This window comes from Mytilus galloprovincialis, chromosome 2 (genome assembly GCF_965363235.1).
Source record: "Mytilus galloprovincialis chromosome 2, xbMytGall1.hap1.1, whole genome shotgun sequence".
Lineage (NCBI taxonomy): Eukaryota > Metazoa > Mollusca > Bivalvia > Mytilida > Mytilidae > Mytilus > Mytilus galloprovincialis.
The window spans coordinates 53,707,846-53,731,270 of NC_134839.1; the positions used below are offsets into that span (position 1 = coordinate 53,707,846).

Below are 23,425 nucleotides of genomic sequence, written 5' to 3' on the forward strand. Positions count from 1 at the left end.
CTTGTTTTAGGCATGATGCTGCCACCTTCGGCGATCCTATGCTTGGTACCATCTTAACTTTTAAAACATTAGCTTTTTTTGCAATCAACACTAACATTTTAAAAACCACAAGGATTGACTATGAGATATAGATATGGTCGCTTGGATTTCACCCATCCCGCACTAAAACCCATGCGCTAAAGAGGTTCTTCTGTTTGACTTAGCGAAATTTACAATTGCGGTGACGTTAAATTAAGTCTAGTGCAGGTTTTGTGTCACGTCCTATACATTTGAAAACAACTCTTGCTAAACTAAAGAACTTGAAAAATGATAATGATAATGGGAATCAAAATAATTCCTGTAACTGGTTGACAGACGGCAAGAGTGTATTAAACGTCTAACGTATTTTTTAAAATGAATGAATTAGGGATTTGGGAAATAGTCTTATTTCCTGGTTCACGCTGAATATATAAAATTATTTATTATAATATTTAAATCACATTACAGGAAAACTATTATTCTTAAAAACCAGGTTTTCGCCTACTTAATTTGAAGAAGAAAAAACATTTGAATTAAATACAAGAAAACTCCGTACCTACAAGGAATGCAAGACTCCCTTTTTGATCAAACATCCTTGAAGACAGGTTTTGTAGTGTCACGAATTAGTAACCAGAGATTAAATTTCATATGGAATCTTTAAATGTGATTCACTGTACGTTAATATAAAATTTACCCCTTTGGTTACCCCATAAAATTTTAACTTCCTTGTTTGTCCTTACCTATGCTAGTACAAAAAGTGATATGTATGTAATTATTCAGACAAATGAATTACTATTAATAATGAAATGAGAGCTGATCATAGTTATATATACTGAATCTTAAAAGTGGACAATTGTAAGTACATGTATATACATATTTTTTTCATTGTTAAATGGTTTCTTTTTTTAAGATACCAAATAGTTGGCTCAATACTTTATATATACTTTCATTAAATGTTAACATCTATGTTTTTTTTATAGAAAGTTATTGTAGGTCACGGTCAGACTATTAGTACATATATGTATGGTTTTATTTCTTGTGTCTAAGCTTTGTCAAGTCTACTGTATTAATCATTTACTCATTTCACTACTAAGTACAAACAAAAACAAATGGGAAATATTATATAATAATACCATACATCAACGTTGATGAATACTTTTTTTGTTTCTTTTTGTTGAATATTTCCAACAAAACATTATCTATTTATGGAGATGTTTTAAAAACTATAAATATGTTAAACCGAGTGTTAAGTATACCCTTGATTATTTTACCATTTAAAGTACGCTGTATAGTGTGTAAATGATTCAATTTATGTTATCTACGTGTATCAAAGTGATTAAACATTTATATCAAAAATACTTATACGTTAGATCCTCTGGAGTGGTGTTTGACGCAAGGCCAAAAGTGTATATAACTTTGTTATGAATGTGTTTACTGATAGTGAGGTTAAACATTCAGTAAAAAGTTTTTTCAGAGATAATAACAATGAAATTAATTATAATATGGTCAAATTCGCGTTAAACTTTCGCAGAGAAACAGGACTTGTCAAAAAGAGTTTTTGAAATACTATGTCAATTAGTCTTTACCTAGTGCAAATCGAAAAATTTCACAGAAATCAATATATTTCGATTCACTCTATGTACATGGCTACTCAAACTTAGTGATAAAGAAAGAGATATTTGTTAACTTATTCAAAGTCTTGAACGTTCATGAAATAGTTGGCACTGGACATATATATGGCAATAAACAGCCAAACGTGTTTTATGGTTCTCAGGAAGGTTTTAGATCAGTTTCCTTTTTTAGCTCACCTGGCCTAAAAGGCCATGTGAGCTTTTCTCATCACTTGGCGTCCGTCGTCGTCGTCGTCGTCGTCGTCTGTCGTCGTTAACAATTTTTCAAACATCTTCTCCTCTGAAACTACTGAATGGATTTGAATGAAACTTAACATGATTGTTCCTTAGTATATCCTGCACAAAATGTGCGCTTCGATTTTTGATCCGTCAAAAAACATGGCCGCCGTTACTTAAAATAGAACATAGGGGTCAAATGCAGTTTTTGGCTTATATCTCAAAAACGAAAGCATTTAGAGCAAATCTGACAGGGGTAAAAATGTTCATTAGGTCAAGATCTATCAGCCCTGAAATTTTCAGATGAATCAAACAAACCATTGTTGGGTTGCTGCCACTTAATTGGTAATTTTAAGGAAATTTTGCAGTTTTTGGTCATTATCTTGAATATTATTATAGATAAAGATAAACTGTAAACAGCAAAAAAGATCAGCAAAGTAAGATCTACAAATAAGTTTATATGACCAAAATTGTCAATTGACCCCTTAAGGGGTTATTGTCCTTTAATGACAATTTTTCACAATTTGTTCATCATATTTGCTAACTTTAAAAAATCTTCTCCTCTGAAACTACTGAATGGATTTGGTTAAAACTTAGCATGATTGTTCCTTAGATTATCCTGCACAAAGTGTGTGCTTTGATTTTTGATCCGTCAAAAAACATGGCCGCCGTTACTTAAAATAGAACATAGGGGTCAAATGCAGTTTTTGGCTTATATCTCAAAAACGAAAGCATTTAGAGCAAATCTGACATGGGGTAAAAATGTTCATTAGGTCAAGATCTATCAGCCCTGAAATTTTCAGATGAATCAAACAAACCATTGTTGGGTTGCTGCCACTTAATTGGTAATTTTAAGGAAATTTTGCAGTTTTTGGTCATTATCTTGAATATTATTATAGATAAAGATAAACTGTAAACAGCAAAAAAGATCAGCAAAGTAAGATCTACAAATAAGTTAATATGACCAAAATTGTCAATTGACCCCTTAAGGGGTTATTGTCCTTTAATGACAATTTTTCACAATTTGTTCATCATATTTGCTACCTTTAAAAAATCTTCTCCTCTGAAACTACTGAATGGATTTGGTTAAAACTTAGCATGGTTGTTCCTTAGATTATCCTGCACAAAGTGTGTGCTTTGATTTTTGATCCGTCAAAAAACATGGCCGCCGTTACTTAAAATAGAACATAGGGGTCAAATGCAGTTTTTGGCTTATATCTCAAAAACGAAAGCATTAAGAGCAAATCTGACATGGAGTAAAAATGTTCATTAGGTCAATATCTATCAGCCCTGAAATTTTCAGATGAATCAAACATCCAATTGTTGGGTTGCTGCCACTTAATTGGTAATTTTAAGGAAATTTTGCAGTTTTTGGTCATTATCTTGAATATTATTATAGATAAAGATAAACTGTAAACAGCAAATATGATCAGCAAAGTAAGATCTACAAATAAGTCAATTTGACCAAAATTGTCAATTGACCTCTTTAGGAGTTATTGCCCTTTAAAGACTTTTTTCACAATTTGTTCACCATGTTGACTTACTTTAAAAAATCTTCTCTTATGAAACTGCTGTATCAATTTCAGCCAAACTTAGGCTAAATGAGTTTCAGAGTTTCAGAGTATCTAGTATAAATTTTATATTTCATTTCCTTGTATGTCAAGAAACATAGCTCCTATGGCTAAAATAGAACATAGGAGAAAATGATTTTTTTTTTGCTTTTGAAGAAAATAGGACGATTCAAAGAACATTTAAATAAATTGAAAAGCCAAAATAATCATTGATGAGAGATTAAACCAAAAAAATTCAGGTGAGCGATTCAGGCTCTTGAGAGCCTCTTGTTTATTCATGGCTTATCTATATTTTACCTATGTTTGTTATTTATCAGTCAGTATAGTGAAAACTCTAGTGACATTAGGTGAAAGAGAGACGAAAGATACCAAAGGGACATTCAGACTATGAAATAAACTGACAACGCCATGGCTTAAAGATAAAATAAACAATAATACACAAAAAAACAACCGAGAAAAATATATAAAGATATAATACATAATATAGGGGTGAAGTTTGGTACCTATTAAAATGTTTAAACCTGCGGCATTTATTTACACCTGTCCTAAGTCAGGAACCTGATGTTCAGTGGTTGTCGTTTGTTGGTGTGGTTCATAAGTTTTTCTCGTTTTTTGTAGATTGGACCGTTGGTTTTCCTGTTTGAATGGATTTACACTAGTCATGAGTGGGTCCTTTTATACAAAATGTAGCTTGCTGTTCAGTGTAAGCCAAGGCTTTGTGCTGAAGACCGTACTTTCACCTATAATAGTTTACTTTTAAATTGACAATTTGGTGACTTGGATGGAGAGTTGTCTCATTGGCACTCATACCACATCTTCCTATATCTATATTAGATTGGTACTTTGGGTCTTTTGGTTTTATGTAAGTTGGGTTTGTGCAATGTTCCGATCTGATAAACCTTGCCATTTCAAACTGAGTTTTAAAATTTGGATTATTTTGTGCTGTTACACAACTGTCTCAGGTTGAGCCCTCACAAACTTGTCTAACCCCACCACATTCTATATACGCCTGACCCAAGTCAAAAGTTAGTATGTCAAGGGTGCTTGCTGTCAATCATAATTGTTTTACTATAAAACCAAAAAGCGAAGGACTATCTAGTCAGTGTTGTGGGCTTTTAATTTTAAAGTATGTGTCACTTATTAAATCTGTCAAGTAATATATCAGAAAAATTTAAAAGCATAATTTCTAAAGACTACGAAAAACAATTTAAGACGAATTTTGCTCTCGTGCCTAACGTATATAGCTCAAAAGTAAATGTGTTGATATTATATTGATCGATTTGACTTTCAAGGTTTCAGATTAAGGACATTTCCCTTTGGTTTTAATTTAAGATACTTTCGGTTTCTTATTAAGAAAAATCGAAAACATAATGTATCGTTAATTCAAACAGAATATTCCAATTTGATATGTCAATAGTATTTGATTTATAAGGTCCAAAAAAAACGTGTGCTGATATAATATTTCCATACAGTATGTATTCAAATATAAATTAAAAAACCACATGTGTACATAAACCAAAAGCATTATATATGTAGTTCAAATTTTGAACTAACGTGATTTGGTAAAATGTCTGTGTATGTATGTAGTATAAATGTGCCTAGTCTCAAATATTTCAATTGTCTGGCAGAACGAGACGTTTTGAGGGATTGTATTGGATGTATAAATACAAATAAACGATGAGCCGTTTTGAGGGAGCGTATTGCATGTTTAAATACATATAAACGCTGTGCAGTTTGCATTGGTATGAATTTATACATAAAACCCGATACCTCGTAGTGGGAGTTTTAAAGTTATCTGCACTTTTAAGATCCTTTGCAACATTCCATTAAGAGTCCGTGATTGACATGTCTTTCTTTATTTTCATTTTCTATATAGATATATTTAAACCATCTACATGTATTTTTTTTTTTTTTTACATCTATCTTATATTTTGATAATAATGTTTTCATAATGATATTGAATTTTATAAGATATATGACATGAGAGTATATATAAACAGTTATAGTTTATACTTATGTTGCATAGGGACATTTTCAGAAATTACAATTTATGACCTTACTATATTATAAATGCCTGATCATAGACATATTACCAATTATATGATAAACAATAAATATTGTCAGGTTTATGATCAGGAAATGTGTCACATACACACACTTGAGATACAACATTTTATATACATTTTCCTAGTTGTTCAGTGTATACACACTTAGTTATTACAAAAGGAGGGGATATATATTTATTACCTAATTCATGTAAGTAAACAATTAAAAGTACAGGTTGCATGCCGGGTAACTACAGTAACTATTTGATTATTTTGAATTTCATTGAATGGACCATGAAAGTAAATGAAGGAATAACTTGTGCCTTCATCATCTTCGTTTTCTATATATTCAGATGTGACTTCAATGTTTCTATTTTACATTTCTATTACAATTTCTTTATATCATTGATTGATTGGTGTTGAACGCCACTTTCAGCACTATAGGTGAATTTTGTGGCTGTTAGTTTTTATTTGGTAAAGGAATTTGGAGTGCTCGGAGAGTATCTCCTCTCCAGTACTGATAGAATGAAATTCAAAACAGTGTGGCTGTGGCCATTGATTGACACATTAAATTCATCCATTGACTGGGACAATTTACGTGAACGTTTGTCTGTAACGACCACTGTTCACGACGTACCTACGATAGACATTTAAACTGTGGGGTCACTAAGGTTTCTTAACGCCTTTAATTATAAAATAATTCGAAAAATTAATCAGAAATAACCTTTATGTTTTGATTTATATAATTGATATAAATCAAAACATCGTGTTATTTCTGATCAATTTTTTCGAATTACTTTATTAAGGTGTTGAGAACCTTTGGTGACCCCATAGTTTAAGTGTCTTTAAAAGGTACACAGTGAGCAATGGTCGTTACATACAAACGTTCACCTAAATTGTCCCAGTCAATTGATGAACTTAATGTGTCAATCAATGGCCACAGCCAAACTGTTTTGAATTTCATTCTATTTACTATCATAATTTCATTGATATAGGGTTTAAACAAAGAGTTCCAAGTGGTGCAGTTTAAATCATCCTTTTTGTAAAGTTTATCTTTTATATAAGCTTTGGATTTCAAATATTTTGGCCACGAGCATCACTGAAGAGACATGTATTGTCGAAATGCGCATCTGGTGCATGAAAATTGGTACCGTTAATTTCATTTCGGATGACATCGCGAGTTGGTTGACTGTTATGTAAGATCTGATTCACAGATAACGACAGATATGTTCCATTTGTCTTCACTAAAATTCCGTCCCCTTTTTCCCAATTTAGACTTAATGAGCGACACGACGGGCGCCAACTGTAGAGCAGGATCTGTTTACCCTTTCATAGCATTTGTGATATCCCCTGATTTTGATCTAGGGTTTATGCTCAGATTTTAGTTTTATATGTTGTGTTTTTGTACTCTTGTTTGAAAGAGTATAACAAACCTAGAAGTATTATACTAAAGATAGAGTTAACTAAAAATCAGTTGAATAAGTCTGATGGTATAATTTTCTTTTATATGCATTGTAAAGTTTTATTATTAACTCCCTATCTCTCTTTTAAATAAAAACCAAATTGAAAAGAACAAGACTTTTAAACTTCCTTTTAACAGGACAATTTTCTCTTTACTTTATATTTAGTAGTATAACTAAGCAAAGAGGATACTAACTATAGCCATCTCCAGACTAGTGTAGATTTTGCAGTGAATGTATCCAACAAAGATTATGGAAATGGTTCATCTTTCAAATAAAATCTTATGTTTTAATATTTTTTTTCGTGTGCGTGTCGCGATTTTGAGTCATGGATCAATACACTATACCTATCTTTTTTCTATATATTTATATACATATACAAAAAAATATTTAAAAAAAAGTCTCTTATTTTTTATGAGATGCTACGAGTCAAAGTTATACACCGAACTCAAATCAGGCAATGTTTTACTTCAATAGAATGTCAACGTCAATGTTAGATTGACCTGACTTTGGTATATGACACCTCAGTTTATGATGCTATTACATACTATGTTTGACAAACCTTAGTTTAATAGTACAAATAGTGTGCACAGGATACGCACAACCAGACGGACAGCTGAGGGGATACCACTCCAAACTTTGTTTGCGAGGATAAAACATGCCTTTCTGTTAAACCTATTTGACGACTAGGTAAAAGAGAGACGAAAGATACCAGAGGGACAGTCATAAATCGAAAATAAACTGACAACGCCTGGCTAAAAATGATAGAAGACAGACAGACAAACAATAGAACACATGTCACAACATAGAAAACTAAAGAATAAGCAACACGAACCCCAGCAAAAACTAGGGGTGATCTCAGGTGCTCCGGAAGGGTAAGCAGATCCTGCTCCACATGTGGCACCCGTCGTGTTGCTTATGTTATAACAAATCCGGTGAATAGTTTAATTCTAGTCTAAAATATATAAAGTACAAATAATAAAACTGTCAAAAGGTACAAAACAAAGCCGTATGTTATGTGTATGAGAGCATTGTAGTCCTGAACTAAGAGGGTTTTTTTTATAAATGTCACTCGACTACAATTCTCAACGCATATCTTTTTCCCAAACTGTATAATAGTTTAATTTATCTCAATATGTTAAAAATATTGATTTCTGTGAGTGAAATGTAATTTTATTCTAACGAATCTCGAATGAACAGCACATGTAGATGTAGTCCAGTGGTTGTCTTTTGTTCATGTCTGTCATATTCGTTTTTCGTAAACTGTTTTGTATAAACTTGGCGGTAGTTTTTTTCATTTAAACTGTTTCACATTTTTCATGCACATGTCGAGGTCTTTTATATCAGACAATACAGTATTAATCATAATCATATATTTGGAAAGGTAGATTAACTGCACAACGTCTAATATTGAAATCGCCAATTACTTAAATATTTAAAGAGACCAAGTACTAGTTTTGTAGCATGTGTGATAATTAACGTCAAGTGGAGGATGAATACCATTTCATAACGGAATGTGATAAATATGCTGATGTTAGAAAGAAATATATAATTAAAACATTTGTATTAAGGAAATTTCTCGTTGCTATTAAAACCAAACGCCCAACTCTATTCTTGCACGGTTGTGATGATTCGAAAGGTGTTGCTTAGATATTTGTTTTATGATATCGAACAGTTAGTGAAAGTTTAAAACTGACGCTGCTTTACCGAACACTTGTTTTGCTAGAGTAAAACATTATCTAGTCACAATATCAGAAGATCTTATCAAAGCAGATAAATGCCTGTTATAATTTAATGAAAATATTCTATAAACCACTGAGGCTTTTATATGACTATTTATAACGTTAATTTTATAACTGCTTTTGAAAAATAAACCATTCTTATTATTAATAATACTATTTTGCTATTTATATAAATATTGAAATAACTAACCGCGGATAAAATCAGATTGTAATGAATCAAATAAACAAAAAATTGAGTAAACATTCTATGTACTTCAAAGTTGAACAAAAAGAAATTTTCATAAAGGACAAGTTTCACCTGCGTATGGTGACGTGAATTATGTATTATGTAATAGACTATATGTATTAATCTGCTCTGTGTAGACAAAATATTTTCGTATCCAATAAGCGTACAGTTGTACTGAGTTACATTTAAATGCAGTTTTTATCATTTGTAAAATGGCAGATTCTAAACTTTTACTTTACAACAATTCTTTAAATAGATGCACAATTGATTGATTTGGGGTTGCTATGCACCTGATTGCATAATAATATTTCGTGCAAGTTCAGCAGAAGAACAAACTGACAGCCAGTAGAGTCTGACTAAGAAATATAGTTTTGTATCACATTCAAAAATGTTAATGTTGGTAAGAAAAGGAGTGAACTATTGTTCCGAAGATTTGGCGATCGGTTTCGTAGCTTGGAACTCCCCTATTCTTGCCTTGAAATACATGTCCCTTTAGCCTGGGCTAAGCTATGTATTTACCATAATAAATCCTGACAAACGTCATACGTACGATCACATTAATCTTGCTACGAGACAGACATTGATATATCTTTCTTAATGCAATCAGCCAACTATTGTACAAATGTCAGGTACACGTGTAATTGTTTCTTCAAATCCACTTGTACAAATTGTGTCTCCTGTTATACGCTTTCATGTCAAGCAAGCCGTTATGTGAAAAGTTCTTTTTGCTTGACAATTTATTTTGGGGTCATCTTTGCAGTCTGCATTTAGATTATCTCGATTTCTTTGAAAATCAGACACAACTTTAGGGATTTAAACAAATAACTTATGCTTCAAATGAAAGATGTAAATTGCATGATTAAAACAATATATGTACATTATTGGATCTATGAATTTTATTTGTACTTTATAAGAAACAGGAGAAAAGCTCACTTTTCGTCCTGTTAATCCAGGTTGTAAAAATATTTTTTTGTATTTTCCGACAATGCACATATATATTGTATATTACTATGCACTTGCATAAATAAATATATGACAAAAAAAATGCTAAACCTTGTACAAACAATTACATAACTAACATGTTTTTGAGTGTGAGGTTTAGTCGAAAAAATATATAGTAGACTACAATAAGTATGATCATATACTTGAATAGGTCGATAGCATTCACACATTAGTCGGAAGATCCATGATGTAGGATAAATGATGCCTCTCGAATACTTAATACTGTAGTGAAATCAGCTGCCATATCTTTTAGTTGGTCATGTATTATAGATATATTTTAATGTCGATTGTTAAGTTGTCCAAACAGTACAAACATACTGTGTTCCGGAACCGATGAATTGGTGATTGAACATTGATTGTACAGGTCTACAAGATATCCGAACTCTGCTTTTACAAAGCGCCAATCGTATTACCTCAAATAAAGAGATTTTGCTAGGATTCTCCCAAGTTACAAGGATATCCGTATAGGTCGGTAAGACTATTTCGTTTTAGTTTTTTGTGTACATTTATTGTAGATATTGGATGCAGTTTTTTTGGTATCTATTGTGATAAGCTAATTACAATATAGTTATTATATATAGTAGGAAATTATCCTTTTTAATCTTCCGGTTAAAGGATGTATAATGCGATACAATAACTTAAATTATCAATTTGTCAACAGGCCAATTGTATAGCTTGACATGCAGTTAAGGCGATCTTATACTTGCCATGCAGTTGAGGTCTTTAGATATTTTGTGCTGGTGGTGGATTTGATAACTCTGACTGTATAATATAGTCGCAACTTTTTTTATAGACTAGAGGGATTTAGAGCATTATAATTTGTATTGACACATACATGTAGTTGAAAGCTACATGTTGACTTATGACTTGTCTATTTTGTTGTGTCCTTCAAGAGAATACCTCGGGTTTGAGTAAACTTTTATCAGATGTAATGATTTTATTAATTCAGCCTTTTTGCAGTTTGGATCAGATTCTACTTAAAGAATCAATTTACCTCGAATTAGTTTTGCTAGAAATGCGTTTGTGAGGACTTAGTCAATTTTGGCCACACTTTTATTCTATTTTCTATCATTTAAAAAAAAAATGTATTTCTAATTTGATTTTTTATTATTTCCAACACCTTGCAAAATCATATAGGGTCTGATAACATCGAAAGTATCAGCCTATTATTTAGGAGATAACTGTATTGTATTTTAAGCTCCGACGGCATCAATTGGGGATTTGATGGTCGCAAATTAAGTTTACTGGCGACGCGTTAGCGGAGACAGTAAACGGGTATTTGCGACCATCAAATCCCCAATTGATGCCGTCGGAGCTTAAAATACAATATTGTTACATTGTATCTCCATTCTAATGAAACTGACTGAAAACAACGTTAAAACATGTATCTAAAGTTTGCCATATGCCGTCTGCGCTTGTGCGTACGTCTCATAGCATCAATTGTAAATTGATGCCATGTAAATGTGTGACGTTATCCAATCAAAATGAACGTTACAAATTTGTTGCATTAGAATTGGTTATATCGCTGTTGTTCATTGGAATTTGTATTGTTTAATTTTTCACACTGATCTTTTGACTATGCTACTTTTTGCAACGGTTTTTTATAGATGCTTTCTGATTGGATTACAATTCTTTGCTGTGTATATGATTATAAATATTATATATTATATTTTTCGGATACATAAACCAATACTTCCCATATGAAACTTTTAAGAATAACAATTAAAATTTGCATTTGCTAACTTGCTATTGGTTAGAGTAAAAAAAATACTGATGTCTTCTATTTAGCCGAAGTACAAAAATAGAAGTGGTCTAATTTCTTCTTTCATTTTTGTTTTATATTTTCAGTGGAAAGTATTATTATGATGTAGCCTCATTATGGTGTTAGACATTATGTCAGCTCCTAAGCTACCAGCCCGAGTTCCATCACAGAGAGGGAGACCTTTACCGGAAACACCTAACAGTCCTTCGCATTTGACAAAAAATCAGCCGTCACTTAAAAATCGAGCCTTACCGCCACCTCCGGAACAAAATGCTAACAGTTCTCCGAACAATCATGTGAGTCAAACCCCTCGCCGAGTTGCAGTACCAAACTCGTTAAACACAGGTGGACAAACTCTAAATAAACGTCCTCTACCTCCGCCACCTGCGGAGGACAGATACGTCAGCAGTCCCATAACACCACATGAACAAAATAGTGTTTCGACTTTACGTCGTGGATTACCTCCAGTGCCAAATGAGTCATCAACATCTGAGTCTCAAAAACGACCGTTACCACCACCACCAACCAATGAGACTAAAGCGACTATTCAACCAACCAATCAGACAATGCCTCAAATTCCACCAAATATCAGATCATTACCTAAACAAACAGCTAATGGAAATGTACCAACTAGATCAACGAATTTAGTATCTAACGCTTTAGAACTTCCACCTAAGTTACCAGCTAGGAAGTCGAGTGTTTCACGCAGCCATGGTTCACCCACACCAGGTAAACATTGCATCTAGTTCATGAAACATTACGGAACATGTTTATATCTTCTCCGACATTTGGTAACTTTCTGTCTTGAGTGTAAAGGCGTTGACCGAAGTACATTTCTAAAAATGTGCACACGGTCAACGCTTTTACAACCATATATGAAATGACTAAAATTAGCATTCAATACTTAAAATTATACTTGTTTGCTATGATCATGAAAACACGATTTCTATGAAGTTCTCCTTTTTAACCTGTGAAATTATAACATTACATGTATACTTCATTATAATGCATTATTATGATTGGCTAACTGGAATCTCGCGTCATTCTGAAATCAACATTCATTTCAAAATGAATTGTAACATTCATGACGACATGAGATTCCACAATAAAGTTCACAGGTAAATACAAGAAAACTTGATAGAAATTGTGTTTTCATGATTCTAGCAAAAAATATGTAAGTATAAGTATAAGTATTGAAAGCTTCTTTTCGTAATTTATAAGGTTGTCAAAGCGTTGACCGTGCGTACATTTTAAAAATGAACTTCGGTCAACGCTTTAAAACCCCATTTTAATATGACGTGCTTCTTTCGATTTGTGATCAAACCCATGCTCTAAGCCAATAAAATGTGTTTGCACATGCGTTTATTGACTTCTTCAGAATAATGAATTTTATCAAATTATTATACCCTTAATATAATTCCTTAACTTTAAAACACTTTCAAACTCTTAAATGGTGCACATGATGTTACTAATTCATTTATTATGACAGCAAAAAATCACAGTGCCAGCCGTTTGCTTCTTTACAAACAAAAAAGGGAGGTTTATGGAAGAGCCTACACAAATGATTTTACACTTATACTTATCGGACATAGAAATTACCTTAATTGTCCTATTCAGAATCGAAATATATTAATGCAAGCTATACCTTATTGTAGTTTTAACATGGGTAGGCATCATATTCGTGTTATTTTAGCCCTCGCTGTATCGCTCGGGCAAAAATAATCACGAATATAATTCTACCCATGTTAGAACTACAATAAAGTATAGATTGCATCAATTATTTCTTAAATAAATTTAAAAAAAGAAGCATTCAATTCTTAAAAAAGAAGCTTTATTTTAGAATGACGCGAGATTGGTGTTAACCAATCAAAATAACGTATTATCATGAAACATGTATGTACTGTAATTGTTTAGTTATGAGTACTAGGTTTCAAAATATTGTGTTATAAGATTCTTTTTACTGATTAACTATTATATATAGGCTAAACGATAATATCTGCTATTGTTCAACTTCCTTTGTCAGTTACAAATTCATTCACAAACCAAAATACGCTAACTTCTATACAGGAAATGTATAATTGTTCCGCCTAAGAGACATGATTACATAATTAGTTTTGTTCCTTTTAGTACAAATATGAGTGTTGTTTTTATTTTTTTTTTTTTTCATTTCATTTTTGTTAGGAAAAAAAGAGAGATAACCCTCGTTTGGAAGCAATTTTTTGCTATACAAAATCTGTGTTAATGGATGTAGTTGTCATTATTTAGATTATAATTTAACGTAAACTATATTAATATACTAGTCAACAAAAGAAACGATACAAGACTTTTTTTCAAATTAAAGATAAAGTTTTCCGTTCATTGGGCCAATATTGAAGGAAGTAATACTTAATCATTATGGAAATATAAACCCGTTTAAAAACAAATTTTTTTTTTTTGCTTTTGTGACGTTTTTTCGCGATTTTTTTTTTTTTTTACAAAATTTACATTAAACGACATTTTTAAAAACAGAAGTTCCAACTAATGATGCCAACCTCTCATTTAAAGGTAAAGACAGTGCTTGCCATCAATTTGTTTTTAAAAATCATACAGTTTCTTCGTTTATTAGTTAAGCAAAGTTCGGCCCAACGAGAAATCGTTAAAATGTATACATTATCAACTGATTTACCATATACAGTATGTGTAAAGTGATATTCAAAAAGCGGTAACAATCTTAAAACTAATCCGAAAGGTTGCAAATTTACTGTGTATTGTTTTCATATCTAAAGCATTGATTTGAGACGAAAATAAAAAAAAAAAATTTTGCAATTTTTGAGATTTCAAAAAACACTTTTTTCCCAAAAATTTAAAAAAAAAAACAATATTTCAACCCATTAGTTACAAGATGAACATAACTTGATTAACATATGGAATATTTTTAAACAAATTTGAAATTTTATTTAGTACTTAGAAAATAATGTGTCGATTTTTTATTCAACTTTCCGCAAAACTAATTTACACCCTATGATCGTTTACACGGAATTTAGATACTTTCCGAAAAGTTTTGATTTTCATTATCACATGTGCATACATTGCAAATGAAAGCTTTTTAAAATAGTGTATATCATTTTGTTTTATATGTAACACTTTTTGATAAATTTTATTTCAAAGTCGTGTATCGTTTCTTTTGTTGACTAGTATACCTTTCTAAGTGTTAAAATTTATCAAAAGTGGACTTGGATGTCTAGGAAGAGTAAATACAAACTGATAATCCATAATAGATTTAAACTAAAGACCTTACTATTTTCTTCTGAACAAGGGTTATTCCTCTTTATTCCATACAAAAATGAAATGGAAAATGAAAAAAAAAACAATATTTGTTCTAAAAGGAACACAACGAATTATGTAGGTATGTCTCGATAACTTGCAGTCTAGCAGGAACTTATGTTAAAAGTCGATAATCAACTGTGGTTGTGATAAAATACGTACATGTTTCATACAATAGTCAGCCCACTTATCATATGTAAATGGATTTTTCGAAGCTCTCATTTTACAATATCAATAGTAGAAAAATTCTTTTTGGTTAAAGCAGTGACCAATCATGTGTAGCTGTTTAAAGCGATATTCAGAAAACTTCCCTTTTGTATACATGAGGAAATGGCGGTTGAAATCAGTTTTCATATTTAAAAGTAAAAACGAGATATGTGAGCATATACATCTGAACAAAAACTCTTTTACATTAACAAATGTTTAAGCAGCCAAACTACTGTTCAAAACTTTGTTCCAATTCATATGCATTTTTGTGCAAAGTTATCGTATTTACTTTAAGAAAATAACTCATTGCAAACAATGCAAATCATTGCCTTACAAATTTAATAAAAACTAATACTTAGCCTATGATTGCGTACATCTACTTCATTTGAACTTAGGCGGATAGTTGTCTCATTGGCAATCATACCATATCACCTTATTTTTATATTGAATTGAATCATTAAAGATACAAGTACAATCCATAAGTCAGTTAAAAAGAATAGAAACATCTATAAGATTTTAATTAAACGTTATTCTATAGTGTTGCCACAGTTAAGCATAATGCGCTTAAAGTTATAAAGAATTGAATTGAATTGGTTCACTGCAAGTTGATTGGTATACTTATAAAATGCATCAAAATCACACATATTGCAAAATGATATACCGTCCCTTTTGATAATTTGAAATCAAGGTGTTTACAGAAACTCTGAAAAAAATATACAAACAGAGAATTATAAACAAACACATTTTCAAAACAAATATAAAAAAAGAAAAACAATACGTGTAGCATTATAACAAAGATGTTACAGAGTGGAATTAATATTTGTGCAAGTACCTATTTTGTGCGTAAGAAATGGTAAACTGAAAGCATTTGCAATGACATTCTGGATTGGAATACGTATTTGCGTAATCTAAATCTAATGTTAGTTGAATTCGGATGTCAAACTACCTACCTGCAGTGTGTTGAGTCCGACTTTATTGCCATTTAATCCTTATGTGTGGATATATACCGATTAGGTGTCGTGTGAACAGGGTTACTGTTTTGTAATTGATAAAGTGTATATGAACCAAGAAGTGTGTAGGATAGCTGATCAACACATTGAATACAATTTTTGAAAATCATAAAAAAAATTTAGAAACTGTATCAAAAACATAAAAAAGTCCCAAGTTTTAGAATAATGTTTTTAGCTATATGATATTTTTGTCTTCATGGTTGTCGAGCCTTTTAGAAAAAAACAATCAAATACTGTATTTTTTTTTTTTTTTTGTATTGTAGACCAAAAAATCAAAATACTATTTTTTTTTGTATTATAGACAAATAAATCAAAATACTGTATTTTTTTTTTGTATTACAATACAGATGAAACTCTCGGAAATTTAAAAAACGAGGTCTATTTCAATATGACTTTATAATAAAGGTTTATTGCAAACATAGGTCGAGAAGTCATTAAAATGATACCTTATTACAAAGAGTGTATTTAAAACATAGGTCGAAAAGGCAATAAAATGATACCTAAAGGGCCCCCTTTTACACAAAAGAGTAGATGTTTTTGTCTTGGATTTGTATCCTCTTTTATATCTTCCGAAGGAAGATGACCCTGTGAATTTATATTATCGATAAATATATAATAATAACAGGAAATTGTCTTCCTTTATAACGAATCTTTGTATTTATCATACTCCGATCGAATCAGATACTTAGTATAAATTATCGATCCGAAGAAATTCCAATTGATCTTTAGCTGCGTTTCCATTCCTTATTACTATACAATTCCTTGATGAAGTTAAGTTAAGAAATATTGTTATAATAAGTTTAATTTCTGCTCTCCGATCTAAGATAAATAGTTATATACAATTTATCAGAGATATCATTTTCTTCACTCTAATCGTGTTTTCCGACATAAGCCCAGGCTTTGGTTGAAATGTGAAAACGTGACATACAAGGACAGTCTCAAAACATGAAATATATAATTACGTTATCATTACCCTTGATAATTAATAAATATTCGCATTATCAAAAACGCATATTTTCTGCCAAAACACAAACATTTCTCAATTCTATGTAAATGATTTTTACTGCAGTCTAGTCTAATTGACATACTTGCTGATGTACTAGTATGTAATTATGAAGAAAATGATTATTTAATTTTGGTGTTTAGCTGAAGTAGAGATGAAATTTGTGTATTTGGAAAAAAACATATACTTACAAACAGGCTTATAACAGAGATGCGGTATGGTTGCTAAGGAGATTATTTAAAGTGTCATTCTTTCAGATATTATAAAAATAATTATAATATTTGATAACCTATCAGACAAAGAATTGTGCTTATAAAGACGAGGGTTTCTACGGAAAAGAGATATCATGGGCGATTGATAATCTCAAAATTAAAACAAAGCTATCTACCAACCAAGTCAGGCAGACATTACCATAAACAAAATTATTCATTATTTCAGATTTAGAAACACGTTTCCTGTTCCACAATGTTAAAGATTTTCCTCAACCTGAAGAATATCAGGGCCAGGAAAAGAAATATCCAAGTCAATCCGAAACAAATGTTAAAACAAGTAAGTATAGGATTTTAAGGAAAAAAAGATACCCAGCACAAGGTCATTCAGTTAAAAATCACAATGGGTGGTGTTCAGTGAATCACTACGAAACCGGATCCTTTCTAGTGATTTGGGATGGTAAAAAACAAAAACAAAAAACAAAATACTTAACTCCGAGGAAAATTCAAAACTCAAAGTCCGTAATAAAAACTCAAACACACCAAACGAATGGATAACAACTGTCATATTCCTCACTTGGTAGATAATGGTGGATTATATCTGGTTTTATAGCTAGCAAACCTCTCACTTGTATGATATTCACGTAAAATTTCACAACGATATGTGAACAAAACAAACAGACATGTACATTTTGATATTTGTATGCTGTCATCATGGCATTAGAGTACTTCCACTCAGGTAACCAGAATATATTACATTCGTTTTCATTCATCGAAGAAATTGACATTGACTTGACAGTCGTTGACTTTTATAACTCGTTTATCTTATTTAAAGTTAATGCAATTGTTGTATTAAACACAGTATTGAAAATCATTTTTTAAGTACGCCCTGCCTATAGATCAAGATGGCAAAATTTTAGCTACAATTCTATTGCTCTTACCCAAACATTTAAGGAATGGCTACGCTTTATTTTCTGTCATTGAAGAAATAACATAAAAAATCTACATTTTAAGGTCATTTCGAATAGACAGAAATATGTATTACTGAAAAATTATTACACCAGGGTTTTCGATATCACAAACTAGTCAAAACATTTACTAAATTTTATCATCGGTATAAGGACATCATTCGTAAATATAGCTCAACATGCAGACTTCTTATACGTTCAGGTATTTCACATCCAATTTTTTATGGAAATATTCTTTATAAAGCACAAAGGTGTCAGTATTCACCTCAAAAACTAACAAAACCTTTGAATAGACTTATTAAAAAGGGATATAGTTACGATACTGTTGTCAGGTCATTAAAGATTGCATATTTTGGCGTTAATATTGATTCACTTATAGGGTCTTTGCATCGGAACTAAACACATTTATTCAAAAACCAGTTGTTGGCATGGCACGGGTTATGTTCTTCTCATATATGTTATGATGGTATGATACTAAACCCCTAACGGGAAGGATTGTGCCTGATGTTCATATGATGAAATCATATTCTTTCAGTCAGTTTAATTGAAGTCTGGAGCTGGCATGTCAGTTAACTGCTAGTAGTCTGTTGTTATTTATGTATTGTTGTCATTTTGTTTATTTTCTTTGGTTACATCTTCTGACATCAGACTCGGACTTCTCTTGGACTGAATTTTAATGTGCGTATTGTTATGCGTTTACTTTTCTACATTGGCCAGAGGTATAGGGGGAGGGTTGAGATCTCACAAACATGTTTAACCCCGCCGCATTTTTGCGCCTGTCCCAAGTCAGGAGCCTCTAGCCTTTGTTAGTCTTGTATTATTTTAATTTTAGTTTCTTGTGTACAATTTGGAAATTAGTATGGCGTTCATTATCACTGAACTAGTATATATTTCTTTAGGGGCCAGCAGAAGGACGCCTCCGGGTGCGGGAATTTCTCGCTACATTGAAGACCTATTGGTGACCTTCTGCTGTTGTTTTTTTCTATGGTCGGGTTGTTGTCTCTTTGGCACATTCCCCATTTCCATTCTCAATTTTAGAGAATATTACAATTTTTTTTTTTATAATTTGATCTTTTTAAACGGATAAAATAGAGACAAAAAAGCTATCGTGTTTTTAATGAAATTCTTAGTAAAGTGAAGAAATGAACGCTTTTGGTGCTTGAAAAACAAAAACAAGAAACATTTTATACAAATTCATCAAAAAGTTAACATGCGTCTGAAGTTAACTTAACACTTGTCATAACAATGGGAAATCGAGGGCAAAATAATTGTTCTAATAAAACCCTTTAACTTTATCAAAACTTCTTTTAACAAGTTTGATAAATAATTTTTAAGACAAAAAAAACTTAAGTATTATATGCAGACCATTTGTTCGTCGCGAATCTGACTACGTATTATGTTGTTAAACAAAAGTGACCGTATTGAAATTCTACCATCTAGCATAACAGCAATGCCAAAACAACATAACACAGAAGAACGTACCACACAAACCACAAGCATTCGCATTCTCCGGAGAACAAAAAACGAAAATACAGGTTCCTCAATGCTTGAATATGCAAAGGCATAGAATATTGTGGGGTCAATCACCAACATTTATGTCTGCTCTTGGATATATTTGTGAAAATAAAATAAAAGATTTTTTTTCTAACTGCGTCAGATATAAATGTTAACATACAAAATGTACTAATATTTAACCTTATCCAAATATCGTCAGCGATATTATGACTCTGTAAACATCATGTCAAACCAGGATAGGTGTTTACAGTCAGATACATGTTGTATGTACGTCAACAGAGACATGGTGTGTAAAATATCGTCCTCTTTTATTATTTCAGGACGACGAAAAAGGACATCGCCTAGATAGCAAATGACGACAATATAGTGTTACTAAATGGACAGCTATTTTAATTATTTTTGAATATTATGAAAGTGCAGCCTGTGCATCTAACATTCGGTTAAACTAGTATTGAAAGTATACTATATAAGCATAGTTCCATGCTTAGTACTTATTATTATAATTTCCTTTTACTAATAAAATCATTTTATAATCAAGAAAACGGGCCATTTTGTCTATAAAACTATGAATCATATAATATTGCAACTGAATTTTTATTGAAGAATATTGTATTCAATTGGTAATAATACATTGTATTATTATGACTATAAGTCATATTGGTTTTCTTAAATGTCAGAAGTATATAGATAGACCCGAATAAATGGAGCCAGGTAGCTTTAAAAACGTGTGTCTCTGTAAATAGAAAAATTCATTTCATTGTAAATAGTACCTCCGAATGACAAATGTCCATGCATTAGATATTATATTTAAATTAAGGGGACTCCTGGGTATAAATCAATTTTTTTTTCTAATATAGGATTTTGCTATATTTTTTTATAAATGAACTTGATCATATACTTAAAAGAAAAATGAAATAAAAAAATGGGGTCACCGTTCATTTAAGCTCACAATCTGCCTCCGGAAAAAGCATACATTTTTGTTAATGTCCTTTTTTTCTGTTGAACTAATAGGAGAAATAGAGGTAATATCGAAATAAAAAAATAACCCAATTACAGAAATCGCTTAAATTTAACAATTATTTAGTTTATGTACAGCTTATATGAAAACAATAATAAAAAATATAGGTCCCCGATGAGTTAAAAAAGATATTTCAAATTTAATGCCAAAAAATGGCATTTTTGCACCAAAGGGAGATAATTTGGAGCTTTTTCAATGATATAAACATTTTAAAAGTCATCTGGGGCCAAACCGAATCGATTTTTTAGGTTGATTGTTGTACCATATGATAAAGTAATAACTAATAGTGTAATAAATAAAATTTGTAATGAAAAAATAAAGGTTCAATTTTTTGCTGAAATTTTTGTACCCACGAGCCACCTTAATATATATTTATATATAAAATACGAACTTTATTAATAAAATCTTTACACAGATGAAGCTTTGTTACTTGTGTTTTGTAACGTAAAGTTAGGGAAAATTAAGAAATGTATAGTATATAATCAAATATGAGAGTATTAACTACCCACCTGAACAGATACATTCACCACGATCCTTCAAATCGTTTGAAACAGAGACAAATGCAGACAAAAAATTCTACGCAGAGGTTATCAGATGGAGAATCAAACTCATTAATTAAATCAGAGGAAGTATTTTCACTTGTGTTTTGTTCACGTAAACCTCAGAAAAATTGAGAAACGTATACAGACATTACCTTATTGATTTTAAAGATAAGAAGCGAGTCGCGATTATTGTATATTTGAATATGAGAACATATATACCTACTTGAACAGATGCCTTCAACATGATTTTTCAAATCTTTCGTTCAGAGTTTTCATAGTTTGAAGTTTAGACTAGTAATTAAGACACATGGGAACTAAAACTATCGAACATTGTTTGCAAAGGTACAAAAGGGAAGAAAATAGAGGCAGCATTTACCAATTAGAGAATAAAAACTCATTCATTGAAAAGAAACCAAAAACATGAGAACAAAAACGAAAATCTACAATATATACCAAGGCGTATTATTACTTTCAAAACAAATAAAAAGTCGTTTAATTCCCCCTGGTAAACTCCTTACCAAGTTTCTTTCGTTCTTAATGAAATAATTAATAAAAAAAATATATTATATATTTAGATGTTGACACGTTTATTTAAATGAACTATATCTTTTTTACAGCAGTGTTAAACTAAAAAAATATAGATGTCTTTTCGAAAAACACTTTATTAAGTACAAAGTGAAAATATTTCTGTGACACAGATTCCATCGATCAATTAAGCTTACGTCATGAGTTGGCACGTCCATCTTTAGAAGTTACTGACTTGGTCTTTAACATTATACCCTTAATTCAGAAAAAACAACCGTCTGTCATTTCAATCCGGTTAAATGAATTTTACAACATACAAATAGAGAGTCAACAACGGAAAATTGGAGTTATCTCTCTTTGTCACAAAGAAAAGTAATGCAACCGGCTCTCAATGATATGTAAGTTAAAGTATGAAGCTAACAATGCTTACCAAATTGTTTCTTCAAATCAACCTCATAGACTTGGCTTGATCAACATAGTAACAATTTTTGAATATTATTCATTATAATCGAAAATTGCAATTTTCCTATTGTTTTGCATAAGACTATTCCGCAAAAAAAATAGCTTTATGCAAAATTAAGGAAGACATAAGCTTTAAGTTTAGCATACATGCTTCTAAAAGGAATGCTGACTCTCGTTCGAAAATATGTTTACAAAACCACGTGTTCAATAAAAACAACCAAACATTTAAATGATATACGCTTTAGAGAGCAGATGGATGCTTCATTCAAAGTACCTAAATGAAACAAACCTAGCAATATGTATGCATCAATTTCTTATTTTCTCATTATCATGATGTTATTTATGGTTGTGTTTGTTGGTCCCCTTGACGGAGAAAGTTCATAAGCGTAGTTGATAAATTAAAATGTAAAATATTTTCACTCGTCGAAATTTTTCATATCATAAACGATAGGAAAATGCTAGAATAACAGAAATACGCTGTTTAATTTCGCTTCTTTTACTTTATTTTGCATTTGTGTTTCGCTCGATTTAAGTTTGTAACCCGGATTTGTTTTCTCTCAATCGATTTATGACTTTCAAACAGCGATATACTAAAGTTGCTTTTATTTAACCTTAATATTTTGTTCAATTTCGATGACCGATTATAATATTCTAAGTTAGATTCCACCTGGTTCCTGGACTCAGCTTACACCAAGGTCGAAACAATACCATGTTTGATTATATGTATGACGCACGTGAAAGATTAACGTAATCTAAAGTCGTTCCTCAATTCTAAAAGGGGAACATAAATACTCGAAAACAAATAGTGAATTGTGACCTTTTTTCCTGCTCATCCCATTTAACAAAATAATAAATCTACAAAAATTGACAGATTAAAAAGAAATATTGAAGATCAAGGAAACATGAAAGAATAAGAAAGTAAATCATATTTGCCTCCAAATTTTTCTGCCTATTCCGATTTTTTAAAATATATTTAAAGCGACTAGAACG

At 31.2% G+C, this 23,425-nt stretch overlaps 1 protein-coding gene across 2 annotated transcripts; it reads left to right on the plus strand.

The window, feature by feature from the left end:
* Positions 1-746: 746 nt before the first annotated feature.
* Positions 747-20,628, plus strand: LOC143063835 (uncharacterized). Of its 2 annotated transcripts, none has more exons than XM_076236222.1 (4): positions 747-873; positions 11,760-12,402; positions 17,635-17,745; positions 20,209-20,628. In XM_076236222.1, the coding sequence occupies exons 2-4, from the start codon at positions 11,790-11,792 to the stop codon at positions 20,235-20,237; spliced, it is 753 nt and encodes a 250-aa protein (XP_076092337.1). In that variant the 5' UTR covers positions 747-873; positions 11,760-11,789; the 3' UTR covers positions 20,238-20,628. The 2 variants fall into 2 exon arrangements, with proteins under 2 accessions (XP_076092337.1, XP_076092338.1); XM_076236223.1 differs by lacking the exon at positions 747-873 and adding an exon at positions 5,579-5,692.
* Positions 20,629-23,425: the final 2,797 nt, after the last annotated feature.